General features: G+C 37.5%; 1 protein-coding gene across 1 annotated transcript; it reads left to right on the forward strand.

Annotated features, from left to right (window-relative positions):
- Positions 1-6115: 6115 nt before the first annotated feature.
- LOC114174530 (uncharacterized) lies at positions 6116-10606 on the forward strand. The gene is made up of 4 exons (XM_028059366.2): positions 6116-6594; positions 6626-6795; positions 6865-6987; positions 10449-10606. Exons 1-4 carry the CDS (start codon positions 6116-6118, stop codon positions 10604-10606), a joined length of 930 nt encoding a protein of 309 aa, XP_027915167.2.
- The last annotated feature ends 9163 nt before the right edge of the window (positions 10607-19769 follow it).

The raw sequence follows: 19769 nt of genomic DNA on the forward strand, positions 1-19769 counted from the left end.
ATCATCGCCAAACACAAACAAATAGGGTGAGCTAACAGATAAAGCAACATAGAATATGCCAACACACATATACATGTATAAATGATAAAAAATAACACATTTATTAAACAAAAATTCTTCCCTTATACCGCATGACCACAACCATATACAATATCCTTTCATTTCCCCCTGAACTTACTCCATTTCTATCATATGGCCACTACCATGTATACAGATGCACCTCGTGGAAGACTCGTTACCTTCCTTCCACATGACCACAACCATGTATATTAATGTACATCAGGGAGACTCATTCCAGCTCTTCCACATGGCCACAACCATGTTAGTAGTGGTTTACATCTTCTATTAAGTATCTCAAGGCGCCTTGCTGCCACACCTATCGGCCACAACCAATAGAGCACGTGCGGAAACCATGCTACAGATCACACACTGTAACGCCAGGTGGAGTTCCCAATTACGAACATAATCCGTAACGTCCCAGGACTACCAAAATCGTCAGCAAACACTGAGGAGGGCAATCCATCTGGACCCGTCCGTACTGGCCACAACCAGCACATTCACACCAGCAACAATCGCCAACCTGAGCCACAACTCAAAGGTACCTCATGTTCATCCGCTATCCCGAGCCACAACTCAAGGGAAGTCATTCCGGGCCACAACCTATAAAATGCCACGTGCTTAACCCTTATCCCGAGCCACAACTCAAGGATACGTTCCGGGTCACAACCCATGGAACACCAGCAAGCCCACCAATGAGATATTCTAAAAGCCATGTAGACCACCTCTTACAAGTTCCATCTCATCTCACAAATACAGCAGAAACACCTGCCTTGAAACGTACATCTTCACCCTTGCTCGCTTAAACTAAGAGCCTTTATTCAACCGCTCCAGCTTATCTCGCTTAAGCTAGACCCACTAGCTTGAGCGAGCCTCTAGAACCTCTGCAGCCCACGTAATCTCGCTTAAGTGAGCTCATACTCGCTTGGGCGAGACCCTCGCTCGCCTAGGATAAAACTTCCTCGTCCAGGCGACAAGTTCAACAAAACAGTGGAACCACTCTCGAACTCTCGCTTAGGCGAAAGACTCTCACCCGGGCGAGATGCACCTTCGCTCAAAACCCTCCATCCTGCCTGCACGAGATACGCAACCAAAACACACAATACACACGCGAGTTCTCGCTTGGGCGAGGCACACTCGCCTAAGCAAGATGGCCTGTCGCCCAAGACTAAATTACCCCGCTTGAGCGAGATGCTCGAGCAGAGCCTGAAACTCAAACCCTGCAACTCTCGCCTAGGCGAGTCCAGCCCGCTTGAGCGAGAATTACAGGCTTGGGCACTGTTTTACGCGCACAACATCAGTAATCGAACCCAAAACACACTCCAATTTCATACCATTCATTCAGAACAATCACATTAGACCTATGAGCATAACTGAACACGAAAAATAGGCCCCCCAACAACACAACTTTGCATAATTATAGTATATACCATGCATAACCCCAATATACTCATGCATTTAGGCCAACATTCAATAGAACAGTACCAAAACCCAAAACCCTTAATTCCCTCAGGTGCAACACGAAATTCAGAACACAATTTCATCACAGATCATGCAAAATGACACTATAAACATAGAAATTCGGCTCAAGTCCCCTAACCTGGAATTTCCCCTTGCAAAAGTATAAGGTTACAGCTCTTCTTCTTGCCTAACACGAAAATCCCTTAGTGCTTCCACAATTTGCCCTAGGAACTCTCTCAATCCTCTCCAATTCGCTCCACACACAAATGATACAAAACCAGAACTGCAGAAACCCTCTTTTCACAAAATTCTGGCCTTTTATAGGTGCCTTAATAGTGATGGTAAGTGCAAAAACGAAAATAGCCTTAATTGTATTTTAATTTCTATTCAAGGCCCATCATTTAGTTATTTTTCAGCCCCTTGGCTGCCCCTTTCTACTAGGGTTGTCTCTACCCTTTCATATTCAAGCCATATTAACTATTTCGCAAAAAGAAAGCAAATTTGAATTCACCAAGATTCGAACCCTCAACCAAGCCAAAGCCAAATCATACTAACCATTAGGCTAACTCATGTTCCTTACCAACTCACACAATTCAAGTATTATATAATACAAACATGCTCCAACATATTATTAAAACAATAATAACTAAATAACACACAACGACAAACATAGGACTCGAACCCAAGTCCTCTCACACAATCAAAGTACTCTCAACCACTTAAGCTAGCATTTCTCCACGTCATACCCATTGAAATTTAATGTCATAAATACACTACTTATCCGCATTCATTAATTAATTATTTATTTAATTAATTAATTTCCGCGGATCTTACATCCCCCACACACAAGATGCTTGCACTTGTGGTGGATTTCTCTGCTCACCCCCGAGCTGCTCACCCCCGAGTTAAGTGTTACAATGTCTCGATCCCCCATACACAAGGTTAGCCCTTAATGAATTTCAGGCCTTCTGCTAGTCTCACCACAAGAGTCAGTCCGCTCTATGTGAGACTAACTGACTCCTTAGAGCGTCAGGATGCAACCTTACCTTGAATCCTTACTAAATTATATAGATGGGACACTACCATGAACTCCCACTAACAAGGGTCATGAAATTACGTCCCGACCACTGAAGCACCACCATGAGGTCTCACCTAGAGGCCCATGGAATTACGTACTGACCACAGACCAATCATATTCAAACAACCAGTAATATATATCATGCATAGAAACCTCATGCCAACCTCTATAACCAATCCTCATTCATATCACATGTGAAATCCATACCAACTCATTCTTCCCAATCCATGAATATAGAATTTCCGCTCATACCAATACCATGCCACGTTAATAACCAACCATCCCATATAAAATCACATGCCAAGATCATACCACACCTATCATTTACAACCTATTCACCATATCATTCATGCATATTCATTCACTTCATGCTATTATATAATAATCCAATCAAATACATGCCAAACATCCAAGAATAAGAAGAATATCAAACCAGGATGCACTCTCGCCCAGCTCGTCGCTCAAGCAGAAAAGTCTCGCTCAAGCGAGAGAGATTCTCACGCAGGCGAGAGCTCGACAATAGGAACAGTGGCCTTCAGCGCAGTCTCGCTTAGGCGAGACCCCCTTCGCCTGAGCGAGGCATTCTCTCGCTCAAAATAAAGTGTGGTCGCCTGAGTGACAACTCGCGTGAAAGGGGTTTGGGCGAGCCTCTACTGATCTCGCCTAGGCGAGACAAGCTCGCTAGGGCGAGATTACCAGTTCTCGACTGTTCGCACCTGCATCAGCCATATACATATACCAAACAAAATCTAGGCATCCCATGCATCCGCAGCAGCACAAAATCTCATCAAGAATCGTGAATTCAAAGATAGAATAAACCGCTACCACATCAGACAAAAATGTTCTAGCTTCCCTTACTTGGAAATGGCTAGAACAGGACCTCGACTCTAAACAGTGGGGCACGGAAGCTCAAGGAACAACTTAAGGAGCTGGAAAAAATTAAAGGAACAATAGGGACATAAGTTACTCAGAGTAACCGTAGCAGAAAATGCAATCACGGGATGAGGAAACAACTTAAGTGGAAAAGAAATGAACTGGTTCGAACAGGACCTCAACTCTAACCAGTGGGGCACGCCAGCTCAAGGAACAACTTAAGGAGCTGGAAAAAATTAAAGGAACAGTAGGGACATAAGTTACTCAGAGTAACCGTAGCAGAAAATGCAAGCACGTGATGAGGAAACAACTTACGTGGAAAAGAAATGAACTGGTTCGAACTTACTTGACCAAGGTGGTACCAAACCCTAGTAGAGAGAGACGACTGCAGCTCTAAGGGAAAGGGGTCGTTTCTGAAAGTGAGTAGAATGAATGTGTTATGACAGACTTAGGGTTTGGTTTTTCCTTTGGACCAGCTCTAAGATCCATTAGATTGGAGCAATCCTTAAAATAAAGGGTTAAAATATAAGTGGACCTTACGTCAACGATATATTTATTTGTATTAGGATCAAATTTATCCATTCAGTTTTATGGACAATTAATTATCTATTGATTATTTTTCCAAATTCATCGGCTTGTATTAATATATCGTGCATCAAAATTAATCTAATCAATTTTTATAATTAAATTTTTATTAATTTTTAATTTTAAAATCAAATATATTTTTAAATTTGGTTTAAAATGTTTCATATAATTAGATCTTTCTTTGATTTAACTTTCTAAAACTTCAGAACTACATTTTTAAAATCGTTTTAAGAAATCCAAAATTTTTATATTAAATATAATTTTGAAATTGTTTTTTTCTTACTTTTTTAAATTATTATTTTCCTAGTTGGATTAGATATCCATTAATGAAAAAAATATTAATAGATAGATTGATTTTCTTAGTTACATTTTGAACAAACCAAAATGAATTAATTTTTATTATCCGGTCTATTATAATTAAAAATAAGAAAATGCTAACAGTAGTTTAAGGATAGTAGTTAAGAAATAATAAATACATATTGATTTTTATCATCTTTACATTATTGGCTGAAATAATTAATTTTATTAATTAAAATAATATAAATACGTATAACTAATTTTATAATAACAAAAATATCTTTTAAAATTTTTAAACAATAAAAATAAGCATTTTGAAAAATCAATTAAATCTTAAATCGATACTCTAACTTTTATTTTATTTTTTATAAATTTTTTAGATGTTTAATACTATTTTTTGTTAGTTTTTCTTTTAATTTAAATTTTTTATGTTTAATTATATTTTAATTTTTAATAATATTAAAATATAGTTATTTTATTATTTTTTAACTATTATTTATAAACATAAAATAAAATATTATAATAATTGTACAATATTTAATGGTATTGTTGTCTTTCAAATAAAATAAAACTATATTAATTATGATTAAATCAAATTTAATTTAATATTACAATTAATTATGAATTTTTAGATTTTAATATGTAGTAGTTATGCTTAACCGTTGCTACTGGTTAGCAAAACCTTTAGAAATAAAATGTATTTTATTCATTGAGTTTATCATCTTTACTCAATATTTATTACAACTCATTGAGTTATTTATAGTGAGAGGTCTAATTGATTAAAGGAAATTCATGACAAGAAAAAAAGAAGAATAGTTACAGCCCATATTAAAAAGAAGAAAAACCGCCATCAGTTTTCTTTTTAAAAAAAAGAAATACAGTCGGTCTTTTCAGCCTAATAACAGTTATTGGTGTCTTCCTCTCATTTTCAAGGCCATTTCTTCTTGCAATTACTTTTTCTCTTCATGCACCCCCTAACTTTTATTATTCCTCTTTCACCTTCACTCAAATTAAAAACTAGGCTTTTTTGTATATTGGGGTTCCCTTTTACTGGAATTTGTAAAAAAGGGTCCCTTAATTTTTTTTTTTGCGAAAGTGGGTTATGTCGTTAGGAGGGAGGACGATTTTGAGACTGAAGTCGTCCTCCATGGTAACGGTTTATTTATTTATTTATTTTTTAAAAACAAAGTCGTTAGGTAGGGTAATGGTTTTCGTTTGGCGCGTTGTGAAGTCGTCTTTAGAGATGACAACTTCATTTTGAATTTTTTTTTCACAATAAATATAATAAATAAAAATAAAAATAAAAATAAACATTAATATATTTTTAAATTGATTAAAAATTAAAATACAATAATTTAGTTACTAGAAAATAATAAAACTGCAGACCCCCAACTATAATTCCTGACTACATTTAAGTCAGCTAGCCTAAGTAGATACATGACATGTACTCTAGTTGCAGACGTGTCTGGCATTAAAATGCTTCCAATCAATGTGAGAATGTACGCTCTCGCATATTGAGCAATAACCTCATTGTTTGCATTCGGTGGAAGCTGTTGGAAAGTAGAGTTTAACCAAGAAACTCTAATTAAGTTCCCTCTTATCACCATCGGTGGTGGGATGACACCTAGGTGTTTACGGGCTGCTTATAGCAAGCAAAGTTTGAATTGGGAAATTAGAAAGATTGACAGATCACACACCTGTTTGTCAATCATGCAATCTGCAGATCATGTCAACCTTGATTCCAACCAAATTGCTTCTATTGTGATGAACTCTATAAAGGAAAATCCTTCTATACCTATCAAAAGTTTGGTAGCTGAAATTAAAAATCGTTTGGGATATTCAGTTTCATATGACAAAGCCTGGAATGGTAAGCAAAAAGCGCTTGCTAAGGAGTTCGGAGATTGGGAAGAGTCTTACAATGAACTTCCCAGGTGGTATGAAGCTGTACAACAAAGCAATCCCGGCACAATAATTCAATGCACTGGATCTCCTGTACAAGTAAGTGGCCAACCTGACCCTTCTTGCTATATTATGGAACGCGTATTTTGGTCTTTTGGACCATGCATCCAAGGGTTTAACTATTGCAAGCCAGTTGTCCAAGTAGATGGGACATTTTTGACAGAAAGATATCAAGGGACATTGCTAACAACACTAGCTCAAGATGGGTCACGTAACATATTCCCTTTAGCCTTCGCAATAGTGGAAGGAGAAACAAAGGAGGTCTTAATATGTTTTTTTTCAACTCTTAAGGGAGCATGTTACACCACAATCAAACCTCTGCTTGATAACAGATAGGGGGAAAGGCATATTGGCAACCCTACAATCTGAAGAAGTACAATGGGAAGCAGATAGACTGCAATCAGTATACTACATACGTCATATTGCTTCAAATTTCAACAAAAAGTTCAAGAATCACGAATTGAAGAACCGGTTAAAGAATATAGGTCATAATTTTTTTCTTTCATTCACCACATTCAATAATTAAACTAACTAATATAATTGTATTTTTATAGCTTACAAGGTGAAACAACCCATATTGGATGCTAAATTGGCAGCTTTGAGATCCTATTCACCAGAAGTGGCATCTTGGATTGACAGGATACCACTACAAAAATGGACTCAGGCCTACAATGGAGGTAGTAGATTTGGGCACATGACAACAAACCTGGCATAATGTATGAATTCTATTTTAAAAAGAGCTTGTTCATTACCAATTTGTGCTCTAATTAAGGCAACATTTGAAAGGACCGCAACATGGTTTGTTGAGAGTGGGGTTAAGGCAGACTCCATGTTACGAGCATGCCACCAATATACAGAGGAAATTAATGCTATCATTAGAAAAAATCAACAACAAGCGGGAATGTGTCAAGTTCGTCGATACTCAAGAGAAAATAATGAATTTCAAGTTCAAGAGATGTTTTCTCCACATGATCACCGCCTACCAATGTCTTTTACAGTTAGATTAAATGATTGGTGGTGTGATTGTGGTCATTTTCAAGCTCTTCGACTGCCTTGTCATCACGTAATAGTTGTTTGCTCTTTCTCGCATATAGACCTAACCTCATACATCCATCCAGTTTATAGCCTCTACAACATCAATAAAACATATGAAATACATTTTCATCTGGTTAGGAATAAAGAATATTGGTCACCATACACTGGACCAAATTTCATTCCAGACCCAAACATGCGCCGTAGGGTAAGGGGAAGACCACCAACTAATAGAATCCATAATGAGATGGATGAACCAAATCCAAATAGACGAAGCAAATGTTCATATTGTAGAAATGAAGGACATCATAGGGGCAACTGTCCCTATCGTCAGTAATTTTATTATGTAATTTTTATTGTGTTATTTTTGTTATGTAATTTTTATTCTGTTATTTTTATTATGTAATTTTTATTTTGTTACTTTTATTATGTAATTTTTATTCTGTTATTTTTATTACGTATCATTTAGGTTGCGCATTTAAATTATGTTATTTGTGTATTTTTTAAAATTACTTTATTTTACCAATAACAAAATTAATTCCCAATAAATTAAATGTAATAACTACTCTTAAGAAAATTGTGTAAAATAAGGTTAAAAAAAAACTGAAAATTTTTAAAAAATAAAATAAAATGCAACGTTAAAAAAAAAAACCCTGAAACCGGTCTTCTGCCTGACGACTTCAGTGCAGAAACCGGTCTCCCGCATAGCGACTTCGATTTAAAAAAAAAAAAGGAAACCGGCCTTTGGGAAGACAACTTCTTCTTGAATGTCGTCCTCCTCTCTGACGACATGACCCAGATTTACAAAAAAATTTTCAAAGGACCCATATTTACAAATTATTGGTCAAAATGACCCAGATTTACAAAAAAGCCTAAAAACTCCAATTACTTTCTCTTCAAAGCCGCCACATTGCTCCGTGTCCACAACTCTCCTTTCACAAAACACACAACACATATATGTTTATCGAAATATACAATCCAAAATATATTACCAGATCCGAAATTACACGAGTTTCGAATCGGACAATATGAAATATAATTTCAGATTCGGTAACGTATTTTGAATTGACCAATCCCATAATCATTCTTGAGTTTCAGTTTGAACATTCAGAATACGTTCCAATCTAAAAATATTTTCTAATCCGGAACATGAATACATAATGTTGGAATATTGGAATAAGAAACAACTCTTTCCATACACCCTCACCTATGTTTCTCTTGCTTCCCTCAACCACCTCGTTGTCTTCGCGGCTTGTTTGATGTCAGCCGGTCTTTGTCCAACTTTTCGTTTGTCTCGGAGATTGGGGAGAATATATAAAGAATTTCCATGGAGCAATTACAGTCCAACAATGTCGAACCTGGTAGAAGGGCGTAAGGTGAAGTGCCAATGTGTTCCTCATCTACGATCTCTCTATGGCGGAACCTCCACCTCCAATGGGTTCTTCTAGGGTCTCACTCCTAGCTTACAAAGCCTCATTGTGGAAAAAACCTTCATGATGTGTTTGGACGAGGCAATTCAAGAGGGTAATTTATTTATTTGGACAATTTGAAATTCTTTGTACTGAAATACTTTGTTTGGATAGAGAAATTAAAAAGCATTTAAAATGCATGCATTTTTTCAAAGTATTTCAATTAGCTAAATTAGAAGGAATTCAAATACCCTAACCATTGTGTTTGGATGGAGCATTTCAACAATGTTTAGAAATTGAAATGCTTTGCATTAAAATTGCTTGCAATTAAATTCCATTCATTTTTTAAATTATTTGTTTGGATAAGGAAATTAAAATACCTTACATTTCAATTTCTTGTTTGGAAAAAAAATTTGAATTTATTGTGAGATAAAATTTAATTTTAACAATATTTATTTTAGGCATAATTATGTTTTGAGTTCATGATAAATTTGGAAACCCGACGACATGAACGGGTCCGACAACTCGGACGGGCCTTCCAAACCGTCCTGCCCGTTTGGGTTGTCGGGCTTGACGGTTTGGAAGGGCTGTTGGGGTTGTCTAGGTCGTTGGACCCGTCCAGGTTGTCAAGCCCGTTCGGGTCGTCGGGCTCGAAGTTTTGGAAGGGCTCGTTCGGGTCATCAGGCAGTCCGTGTCATAGGGCCCGTCCGGGTCGTCAGGCTAATCCGAATCGTCAGGCCCCTCTGAATCGTCAGGCCCGTTCAGGTCGTCGGACCCGTTTGGATTTTCGGGCCCGTTAGATCATTGGTCTTGTCCAGATAGTCTGCCTCGTCTGAGTTGTTGGGCCCGTTCTGGTCGTAAGGCCCATCTGGGTTGTCGGGCCCGTTCGGGTCGACGAACGAGCCTGTCTGGATCATCGAGCCCATTCAAGTTGTCGGACCCATCTGGGTCATCAGGCCCGTTTAGGTCGTCGGGCCCATCTGGATCGTCGAGCCCATTCGGGTCGTTGGCCCCGTTTGTGTCATCGGTCCTACTAAAGAGTCTTGAATGTGAGGTTGAGTGAGAAGAATTTCAAATTCCACCTATTTTGAGGGTATTTGAATTTCTACTAATTTAGCTAATTGAAATCCCTCAAAAAAATGCTTGCATTTGAAATGTTTTTTAATTTCTGTATCCAAACAAAGCATTTCATTACAAAGCAATCTAAATTCTTCAAAAAAATGAATTACTTCATTAAAATACTCTATCCAAACACACTCTAATATTATGTTTGGATGGAGCATTTCAACAATGCTTAGAAATTGAAATGCTTTGTATTTGAATTGTTTGTAATTAAATTCTATTCATTTTTTAAATAACTTGTTTGGATAAGGACATTAAAATACCTGACATTTCAATTTCTTGTTTGGAAAAAACAAATTGAATTTATTGTGAGATAAAATTTAATTTTAACAATACTTATTTTACGCTTAATTATGTTTTGAATTCATGATAAATTTGGAAACATGCTCGACAACCCATATGAGTCGGGCAGACCCAACTACGCAACCAGATTGGTTAGACTCGACGACCCACCCGAGCTGGACCGATTGGGAAGTCCAGACAGGCTGGGTGGCCGATGATCTAGAGGCCTAATGGCCCATACTGCACGATTGTACCGTCAAGTTCGTTAATATGGCCCGGTCCAACCCGTCTAGGTCATTGGCCCAATGCTCCAGACGGGTCCGACGACCCGAACGGGCCCGACGATCAAGATGGGTCCGACGACCTGGACGGGCCCGACGAACTAGATGAGCCCGACAATCCAGATGGGGCGGAATACCCGGACATGTTCGACGACTGGACGGGCCCGTAAACCCAGACGGGCCCGAAGACCTGGACGGGTCCGATGACTAGGATGGGCCCGAGGACTCGGACAAGCCCGACAACTCGGATGGGCCCAACGATTTGGACACATTCGACGACTTGAATAGGCCCGACAACTCGTACGGGCCCATTCAAACCGTAAGGTCCGTCCGGGTCGTCGGGACCGTCCGGATAGTCTGGCCCATATGAGTCGTCGGGCCCGTTTGGGTCGTCGGACCCGTCCGGGTCGTTGGGCCCGTCTGGGTCATCGGGCCCGTCTGGGTTGTCAGGCTCTTTCGGGTTGTCGGGTCAGTATTCGTTGTCCCGCACTTCCGGGTTGTCGGGCCTGTTCGCGTTGTCCCGCACTTCCCGGTCATCGGGCACGTTCGAGTCGTCGGGCTCGTCCAGGTTGTCGGGCCCAATGATTTGGAAGGGTTAGTTTGGGTCGTCATGCTTGTTTGGGTCGTCGGGTTTGTCCAGGTCATTGGGCTCGTCCTGGTTGTATGGCCTGTCTAGGTCAGGCCCATCCGGGTCATCGGGTCTGTTTGGATCGTCGGGCCCATTTGGTTCGTCAGACCTGTCTGGGTCATCGAGCCTGTTTGGGTCGTCGGACCCGTCCGGTTCGTCTGGCCCGTCTGGGTCGTCGGGCCCATTCGGGTTGTCAGGCCGTTTGGTTTGTCGGGCTTGTTCGGGTCTTCGGGCCCGTCCGGGTCATCGGGCCTGTCCGGTTCGTCAGGCCCGTCCGGGTCGTCGGGTATGTCTGAGTCGTCATGCCCGTCCAGATTGTCTAGAATGTGAGGTTGAGTGAGAAGAATTTCAAATTCCACATATTTTGAGGGTATTTGAATTTCTACTAATTTAGCTAATTGAAATCCTTCAAAAAAAAAAATGCTTGCATTTGAAATGCTTTTTAATTTCTCTATCCAAACAAAGCATTTCATTACAAAGAAATCTAAATTCTTAAAAAAAATGAATTGCTTCATTAAAATACTCTATCCAAACACACTCTTGACTCAACCTGAAACGGACCTGGCAAACCCGACAACCATGATAGGCTGGGCTAACTAGACACTCCATACAGATCAGACCAACCTAACAACACAAATGGGTCGAGCAGGCCTGACGACCCAAACGGACCGAGGTGACCTGATGACACATACGAGTCGGGCGGGCTTGACAACCCAAACATGTGAGCGTGTCCAATGGCCTATGCAGGACAGACGAGCCCGACAACCCAAACGGGTTTGGCGGGCCAGACGACCTAGAGGTGTCGGGTAGGTCTTACGACCCATATGTGTTAAGTAGGCCTAACGATCCGACCGACTTGTTGACCTGACAAAACTGATCGACCCGATGACATAGTCGGGCCTAACCGACCCGATAACCTAGACGGGCTCAACCGGTCCGACAACCTGGACGATACCGATCGGCCCAACGACCTTACCAGTTTGGGTCGGCCCAACAACACAGACTTGTCGGGTGTGTTCGATGACACATATAGGCCCAACAACCTAGATGGGTCGGCGGGCTTGACAACCTAGATAGGTCGGGTGGGCCCGACAATCTAGTGGGTCCAAGTTGGTCCAACGACTTAGACGAGTTGAGTTAGACTAGGTTGACAAACTTGACGACCATGATCGGCCCGTATGGGCTGTCAGGCTGATCAAGCTTGTCTGGATCATCGAGCTGACCCAACCTAGACCGTTTGGGTTTTCCGACCTGGCTAAGTCGTCGGGTCAGCCTGACCCATCTGGGTCGTCAAGCCCGTTTCCAAATTTATCATGAACTCAAAAAATAATTAAGCCTAAAACAAATATTTTTAAATTGAAATTTTATCTCACAAGAAATTCAATTATTTTTATCCAAACAAGAAATTGAAATGTAAGATATTTTAATTTCTTTATCCAAACAAGTTGTTTAGAAAATGAAGGGAATTTAATTGTAAGCAATTCAAATACAATGCATTTCAATTTCTCAGCATTGTTGAAATACTTTATCCAAACGCAAGGTCAGAGTATGTTTGGATAGAATATTTTAATGAAGCAATTCATTTTTTTGAAGAATTTAGATTTCTTTATAATGAAATGTTTTGTTTGGATATACATATTAAAAAGCATTTCAAATGCAAGCATTTTTTTGAAGGATTTCAATTAGCTAAATTAGTAGAAATTCAAATACCCTCAAAATAGGTGGAATTTGAAATTAATCTCACTCAACCTCACATTCTAGACTCTCTGGTAGAGTTGTCAAACAGGTATGACGACCTAGATAGGATGGGCAAGCTCGACGACCAAGACGGATGGAACGGGTTCGACGACCAAGACGGGTTCGACGACCCGAATGGGCTCGATGATCCAGACGGGTTCGACGACCCAGACGGGCCCGTCTGGGTCGTCAGACCCGTCCATGCCGTCGGGCCCTTCTTTATCTTCGGGTTTCCAAATTTATCATGAACTCAAAACATAATTAAGCCTAAAATAAATATTGTTAAAATTAAATTTTATCTCACAATAAATTCAAATATTTTTTCCAAACAAGAAATTGAAATGTAAGGTATTTTAATTTCCTTATACAAACAAATTATTTAAAAAAATGAATGGAATTTAATTGCAAGAAATTCAAATGCAAAGTATTTCAATTTCTAAGCATTGTTGAAATGCTCCATCCAAACACAAGGTCAAACTTACTCTATGGACGATTCCCATCGAGTTGACTTAGTCCTACAACCTCCTTCATGAGTTTGCAGCTTACAAAGCCTCATTGTGGAAAAAACCTTCAAACTTACTCTATGGACGATTCCCATCGAGTTGACTCAGTCATACAACCTCCTTCGTGAGTTTTCATTTCCCACACTAATTGTGCATGAATGCTGCTTGTGCATGGTTGATGCTTGTGCATGCATTTCCCACACTGCTTGTTAGAGGCATGGTATGATACTCTACACTTTGACCTTGACGATGATTCTGATGTAGTAAGCATTCCTACCCTTTGTCACATACCTTCACCCCCTTCACTATCTTTACTATCTTCACTAATGGCTTCACTAATGATTCTCCATTCCCAACCACCAACATAGTTGCAACACTCAACACAAAAGCCCATGTTAGCCTCATCTTTGTCTCTTTCTTTTGTCTTGAATAATGCTTTCTTGTGTGTTTTGACCGCAAGTCCGACATCATCGTTAGGAACAACCATCTCATTTTTTAGGTATTGTCTGCTTTGGAACGTGAAGCTCTATCACAGTTTTGTCCTTAAAAGGTACCTCAAAGGGTAGAGGAAGGAAGGAATGTTTAAACTGCACTTGACCTCAACTCCTAAGCAATGTGTGACTATTGGGTCTACTAGAACACTATCTTAGGAATGTTTCTCTAACACCACTCTCGTATTCCACAGTGTATTCAATAAAAGTAAGGGTCTTTTTGTTTTATTATAAATTTAACAAGTTTTCAATGACTCAAATGCATGTTTGTGGAATGTTGCTTCGTGACTCACCTGCACACGCCAACATAGATCATGTTGCTTTCACAACTTACACCACATGTAATGTGCTTGCTGGAAATTACTTAATAGAATAAATAATTTATAATGAAAACACGAATCGTCATAAGTTACTATTCCCCAAACGCAGGAAAATTTGAAAACTTGTTCAATACGCTTAAATTCAATTGAACAAATCCATAATAGTTATACAAGTTCCAAACCGGCTAGAAATAAATACTACTACAATCATAGATAGTTATAATAAAACGTCCATAGTGGTCCTCTCTCTGTATCTTCGCATCTCCAACGTCACTTAGAACTTCATCTCCTCACGTGTGACAAGTCACACGATCACCACCAAACACAAAAAGAAAGGGTGAACTCATAACAATATAAACATGCAAATTAATAATATAGAGATTCACCCAAGCTACTTTGTTCAATTCAATGCTTATTCTTAAATCCGTACTACTCCAAGGTTTTCTGATCATCGTCTCATTATACAAATGAAACTACTACCCTAGGCACTCTATACAAATACTTGATCATGGACCTAAGATATCTCATGCTTCCACGAACCTCCCTTCTCGTGGTCCAACCTCTACGAACCTCCCCGCTTGTAATCCAACTCTACGAATCTCCCCGCTCGTAGTCCAACACGCGTGATCCATCCACCTATGAACCTCCTCGCTCGCAACAGCCCTCAAGTGTGAGCACAGAACATACAAACCTTCCCGCTCGTGTCCTCACATGAGAGCATCATTAATATGAACCTCCCTACAAATATTAATCACGTGTTCACCACCAGTTACGAACTTACCCGCTCGTGACATAGTCAAACATCTCCTGGTCCAAGTTCAACATCTCAAAACACATAAAACGCAAGCAAAAGAGCACCCTGCCCTTTGTGCTATCGCCTGTCGCTGCCTAAGCGCCGCTAAGCAAAATCCGAGCGTAGACCGCCTAGTAGTCTCGACTCATCGCCAGGCGCCACATGCTCCCAAACCCTTTGTTGATAGCTATCGTCTGGCGGTCCAATCCACACCCCCAAGCACTACACAAATATGCAATTTTACTAGTTTAATTATTGCATAATCCATGTTTTTACCACCCCAATCATCACATGTACATCTTCAAAATACCAAATTGCATATTTTTACCTTTCAACATACCTCAAATTACATCATCACCAATCATATGCATCAATCATGTTTTAATACCCATACATTGTCAATTTGCACCCTTGAATTTAGCCACACATACCATTATCAAGAGATTCTTCATAGATTCACAAATAACAAGACATTTAAATTGACAACAACATTGAAAATAAATAAACAGCAGCAGCAATATTGAAAATAAATGAACAACAACATTTTAAATAAATAAATAGCAGCAACATTGCTATATAAAAGAAAAACAGCAACAACATTGAAAAAAAAACCTACAACATATTTTAACTTATATATATTATATTAAAATAATATAAAGAGACAAAATGTTGAACCAAAACACAGTTCTACTGCACTTTTTATAATTACATCACCGTCTTTTTTCATAGATTAAAGTTTCACTGTCAACACCTATTATTAAGACTTAAACCCTTAAATTCTCCTTTGTATATACGTTGTTGCATTATTTCAAATCTATAAATTAATATACTATACCCTTTAACTTTCATTTAACATATTATATCAATTAAAAAATACTTTTTTTTTTCTAATTTCTGAAAGAAACTTGGTGTAAGAAAACTCTATTTTATTCTACACGATCTGGATTCAAACACCACATAGCTCTTGAACCTATGAGGACTGCTTCAACACGCACTCAACATTCTTTTTCAATTCCGCACCAGTACTACTTTAGCCTATTTAATTAAAACTCTAATGCAATTATGAAAAAAACCATAGGTCCAATGCACTTCCCTGTGTATAAAAAAAATCTAAGCTTTATAAAAAGAAACATTAAAAAAAAACATCTTTCCATAAACTACCGTGCATATCGAAAAAATCATCAACATGCTTAAACATTAATTCATCCAGCAAGATTTTATTTCCAACATCCAATTAATACCAATTCCTTTTCATATATAAAAAAATCAACATCTTAATTTTTAATTTCTCCGATTATAGTTCTCACATATTCAATCCTAAATTCGACTTAGCATCATTTTCATAAATCGTATCAAAATCACGTAAACACTAACACTTAAAATATTTATAATACAATAACAACCTTACCTCCAGAAAGACCAATAGAACATCGCAAGACAACACATAAAAACTCACAAGACAACACATACATAAAATATATGATTTAGTTAATCCCCTTACCTGAAATTTCCTGTTCCTAAAGCAATTCTAGTGATCTTTTTTCTCAGAAATTACTCTAGCCTTTGTCTTTACCACCCGGAACCCTTTCTAGCCGTCTATGCTCCCCTTAGGTCTCCTTTTTGGTGCTCTAAGATTCCGTGAGCTACACGAAATTTCCCCTTTAACTCCTAACTAATTAACCCATTAAACCATATTTCAGCCCTAAAAAAATTAATAAAATTAATAAAAACGAAAAAATAATTAATTGTCATTTAATTTTGCATTAACATGGAGGTTTTGTGTGACCCTCCAGCTCCATTTACCAACATATCAAAATAATTCAAGTGTAAAAGAAATATTACTAAGTACTAACCAAGATTCAAACTCCCAACCATACAATTATCAAGCATATGCACAAATCAACAAACCATTACATGTTTCATGACATTTTATGCTCATATTACTTTCTAATCCATGTCATGTGTTCATGCATGCCCACAAAATAAATAAAATAATTAAAACATTACACTGATGGCATATGCTAAGTCCTCTCATAATAACTAAGTACTCTAAACCACTTGAGCTAGTATTGTTCCTTATCTTAACTCCTCGCATTAAATGTCATAAATATTCCATTACCCACATTTATATTAAATAATTATTTATTTAATTATTTAATTTTCTCGGGTCTTACACCATAAACCATGGAACCCAACAAGCACCACATATGTTTCATCCCACTCATCCTCTCTTTCCTCTAATCTACCTTCCTTCTTCTCCTTACATTGAGGACCAGCTAAACTATTAAGTTTGTCACTTCATTTCCTATGCTTTTATGGTGTCCCTGAAAAATGCATATTGTGTCACTACATACACATGTTTCCATGCATGCATTAGGAGTCTATCTTCTAAGATGGAAACAAGCATGAAGGTGCTTCAAATGGTACCCCTTTTGGATACATGTTTATAGTGTTTTCATGCATGCATAATGTATCATATATGTCCGAGGACATCCCAACCTCCTGTCCCTATATGTACTAGGCCCTTATAAGATGAACATGTTCCATAATGGCATGGTTGACTACAAGTCGGTCAAGGCAACCGCTACAAAAGGCATTGACTAAGTTGACCAATCTAAACCCATGATTAAGGTATGTGTTAGCACTCCATTTTTCCATTATTTTCCTTTCTAAAAATTTAGTTTTAGTTTAAATAAATATTAGTTTGTCTTTAATAAACTAGTTTTGGCTAATTGCTTAGGAAATTTTAGTTTTCAATAAAATGTGGTAAAAATGTTGTTTTTAAGACTATTTTTGTTGCATTTGGTTTTGTCTTTTTTAAGATTTCCCTTTTTAATAAAATTGGTTTTCCAGGATACCCTTTTAATTATGCTGAATTGCATGTGAGTCCTTACTCAGCAGGTGATAATCGATTATCAATAGTGATAATCGATTATTCCAGAGGCTTTTCTTAAAAATTAGTTTTAACTAAGATAATCGATTATCACTAAGAATAATCGATCATTCCAGTGAGTTTTGCAAATAAATAAAATTCTCTTGGTGCTCTACTACTTGGGTTTTGCCTTTTGACTCTTGACATGCTAATTTAACTATTTTAAATAACATACACAGACTACAAGACCTAAACAACTAAACCCTTAAGTCTTCAATGTATCTTGAATCAAAGCATTCTTTTAAGTCTGCAACATTTTTCCATGCATCATCATCAAGTCTTCCATACTTCTTCATAAGTCATCATCATCATCATCAAAACTCCTTATTGGAGGAAGATGTCCATCTTCTTCCTTTTGTCAACAATCTCCCCCTTTTTTATGATGATAAAAAATTACTGAAAACTTGTGATATGTCATGTTCTTAATAAACAACTTAAGAGAAAATAGTAGTTAATCCAAAGAAAAGATAATTAATTTTTCTATCCTTTTTAAAACATAAGGTATTACAAGATATCAATAAACACATATCTTCCTTTTAAATAGGTACCACTTATCACAAGATAATAACACAAATATATCTCCCCCTTTTTTTATCATAATAAAAAATGAATTCTTTAGACAACTCCCCCTAAATCAGATAACTTAAGTTCTCCTTAAATTTTTTTTTTAAGATATAAAACTCCTCCTACATGTAATATTTCTCCTTTTTGATACAAACATTTCAAGAACAAATACTCCCCCTTGATCAAAGACTCCCCCTAAAAGAAAGAGAGACTCTAAAGATTAAAAAATATGGGTTTAAAGAAGGAAATGTTATATTAACAAAATGAACTCCAACGTACTAATTTGCATTTATGAAGTACCTAGTTGTTGCTGATGATCTAAATTTTCGAAAAGCTCACTCAAACGGTAAAAAAATTGAAAATATGCATCCTACTATGCAAGATAATCGATTATCAGCATAAGATAATCGATTATTGGTTCATACCCATGAACATAAATTTCCAGATTTGCTGATAATTGATTATCACCTGAGATTATCGATTATCCCAGCGGAGTTTTTTGGAAAACACTGAAATTAAAGATTTTTACCACTTTTACCCATATATAATTTTCCCAAACCCTTTATAAAATCATAGAACTTACTAGGATACCAAAAGTTTGATGAATATACTAGTTATTGAACATTCAAAGAGACTTTCTTGATTTTGATATAACCTACGAGATAGAGAACAATAACATTTTGGTCCCTAATAAACTTATTTTGGGTCCTTTGGGGTTAGAGACATGTTATTTTATAATAGGAATCCAAGCACATCTTCCATTAGGAACATCAAAATGTTTGATTCTACATTTGTTAGAAGTATGTCCTTTTTGCATACAATAGAAACATGTAACACGATTTATATTCCAAGAATGAGTTGTTCCTTTCCCTACCCATACTCTACGGGTTCTTTTATTTTTATTCTTAGGAGTTTGCTTATTTTTATGAAAGACCTTTCTCCTAAACATTGGGTTTTCAAAACTTTTATTATTTGTTGCATCTTCAAGTTGTTTTTCAAGAATGTTAATATCAAACAGATAACTTTTGCAAGATTCACATTCTATAATTTCAGTCTCTTTATTTTCTAAAATTGAAATTTTATTTTTCAAGACTTCTTCTTCCTCAAGAGACTTTTCAAACTTACTTTGTAACTCCTTAAAATCAAATTTTAATTTCTTGTGAGCAGTATCTAATTTACTAGATTTAAAAAGCAATTGTTGAAATGCATCATATAGAGCATCATAATCATTTTCACCACAAGAGCTTACCTCACTGTCAGAAGAGTCATGGTTAGCAATCAAACACATATTTGCTTCCTCATCAGATTCACTAGAGTTGGTTGAGCTTGAAGAAGAACTTGAAAAAGAACTTGAATCGTTATCCT

This window comes from Vigna unguiculata, chromosome 2, assembly GCF_037176805.1.
Source record: "Vigna unguiculata cultivar grain cowpea cultivar isolate G323 ecotype 2 chromosome 2, ASM3717680v1, whole genome shotgun sequence".
NCBI classification, from domain to species: Eukaryota; Viridiplantae; Streptophyta; class Magnoliopsida; order Fabales; family Fabaceae; genus Vigna; species Vigna unguiculata.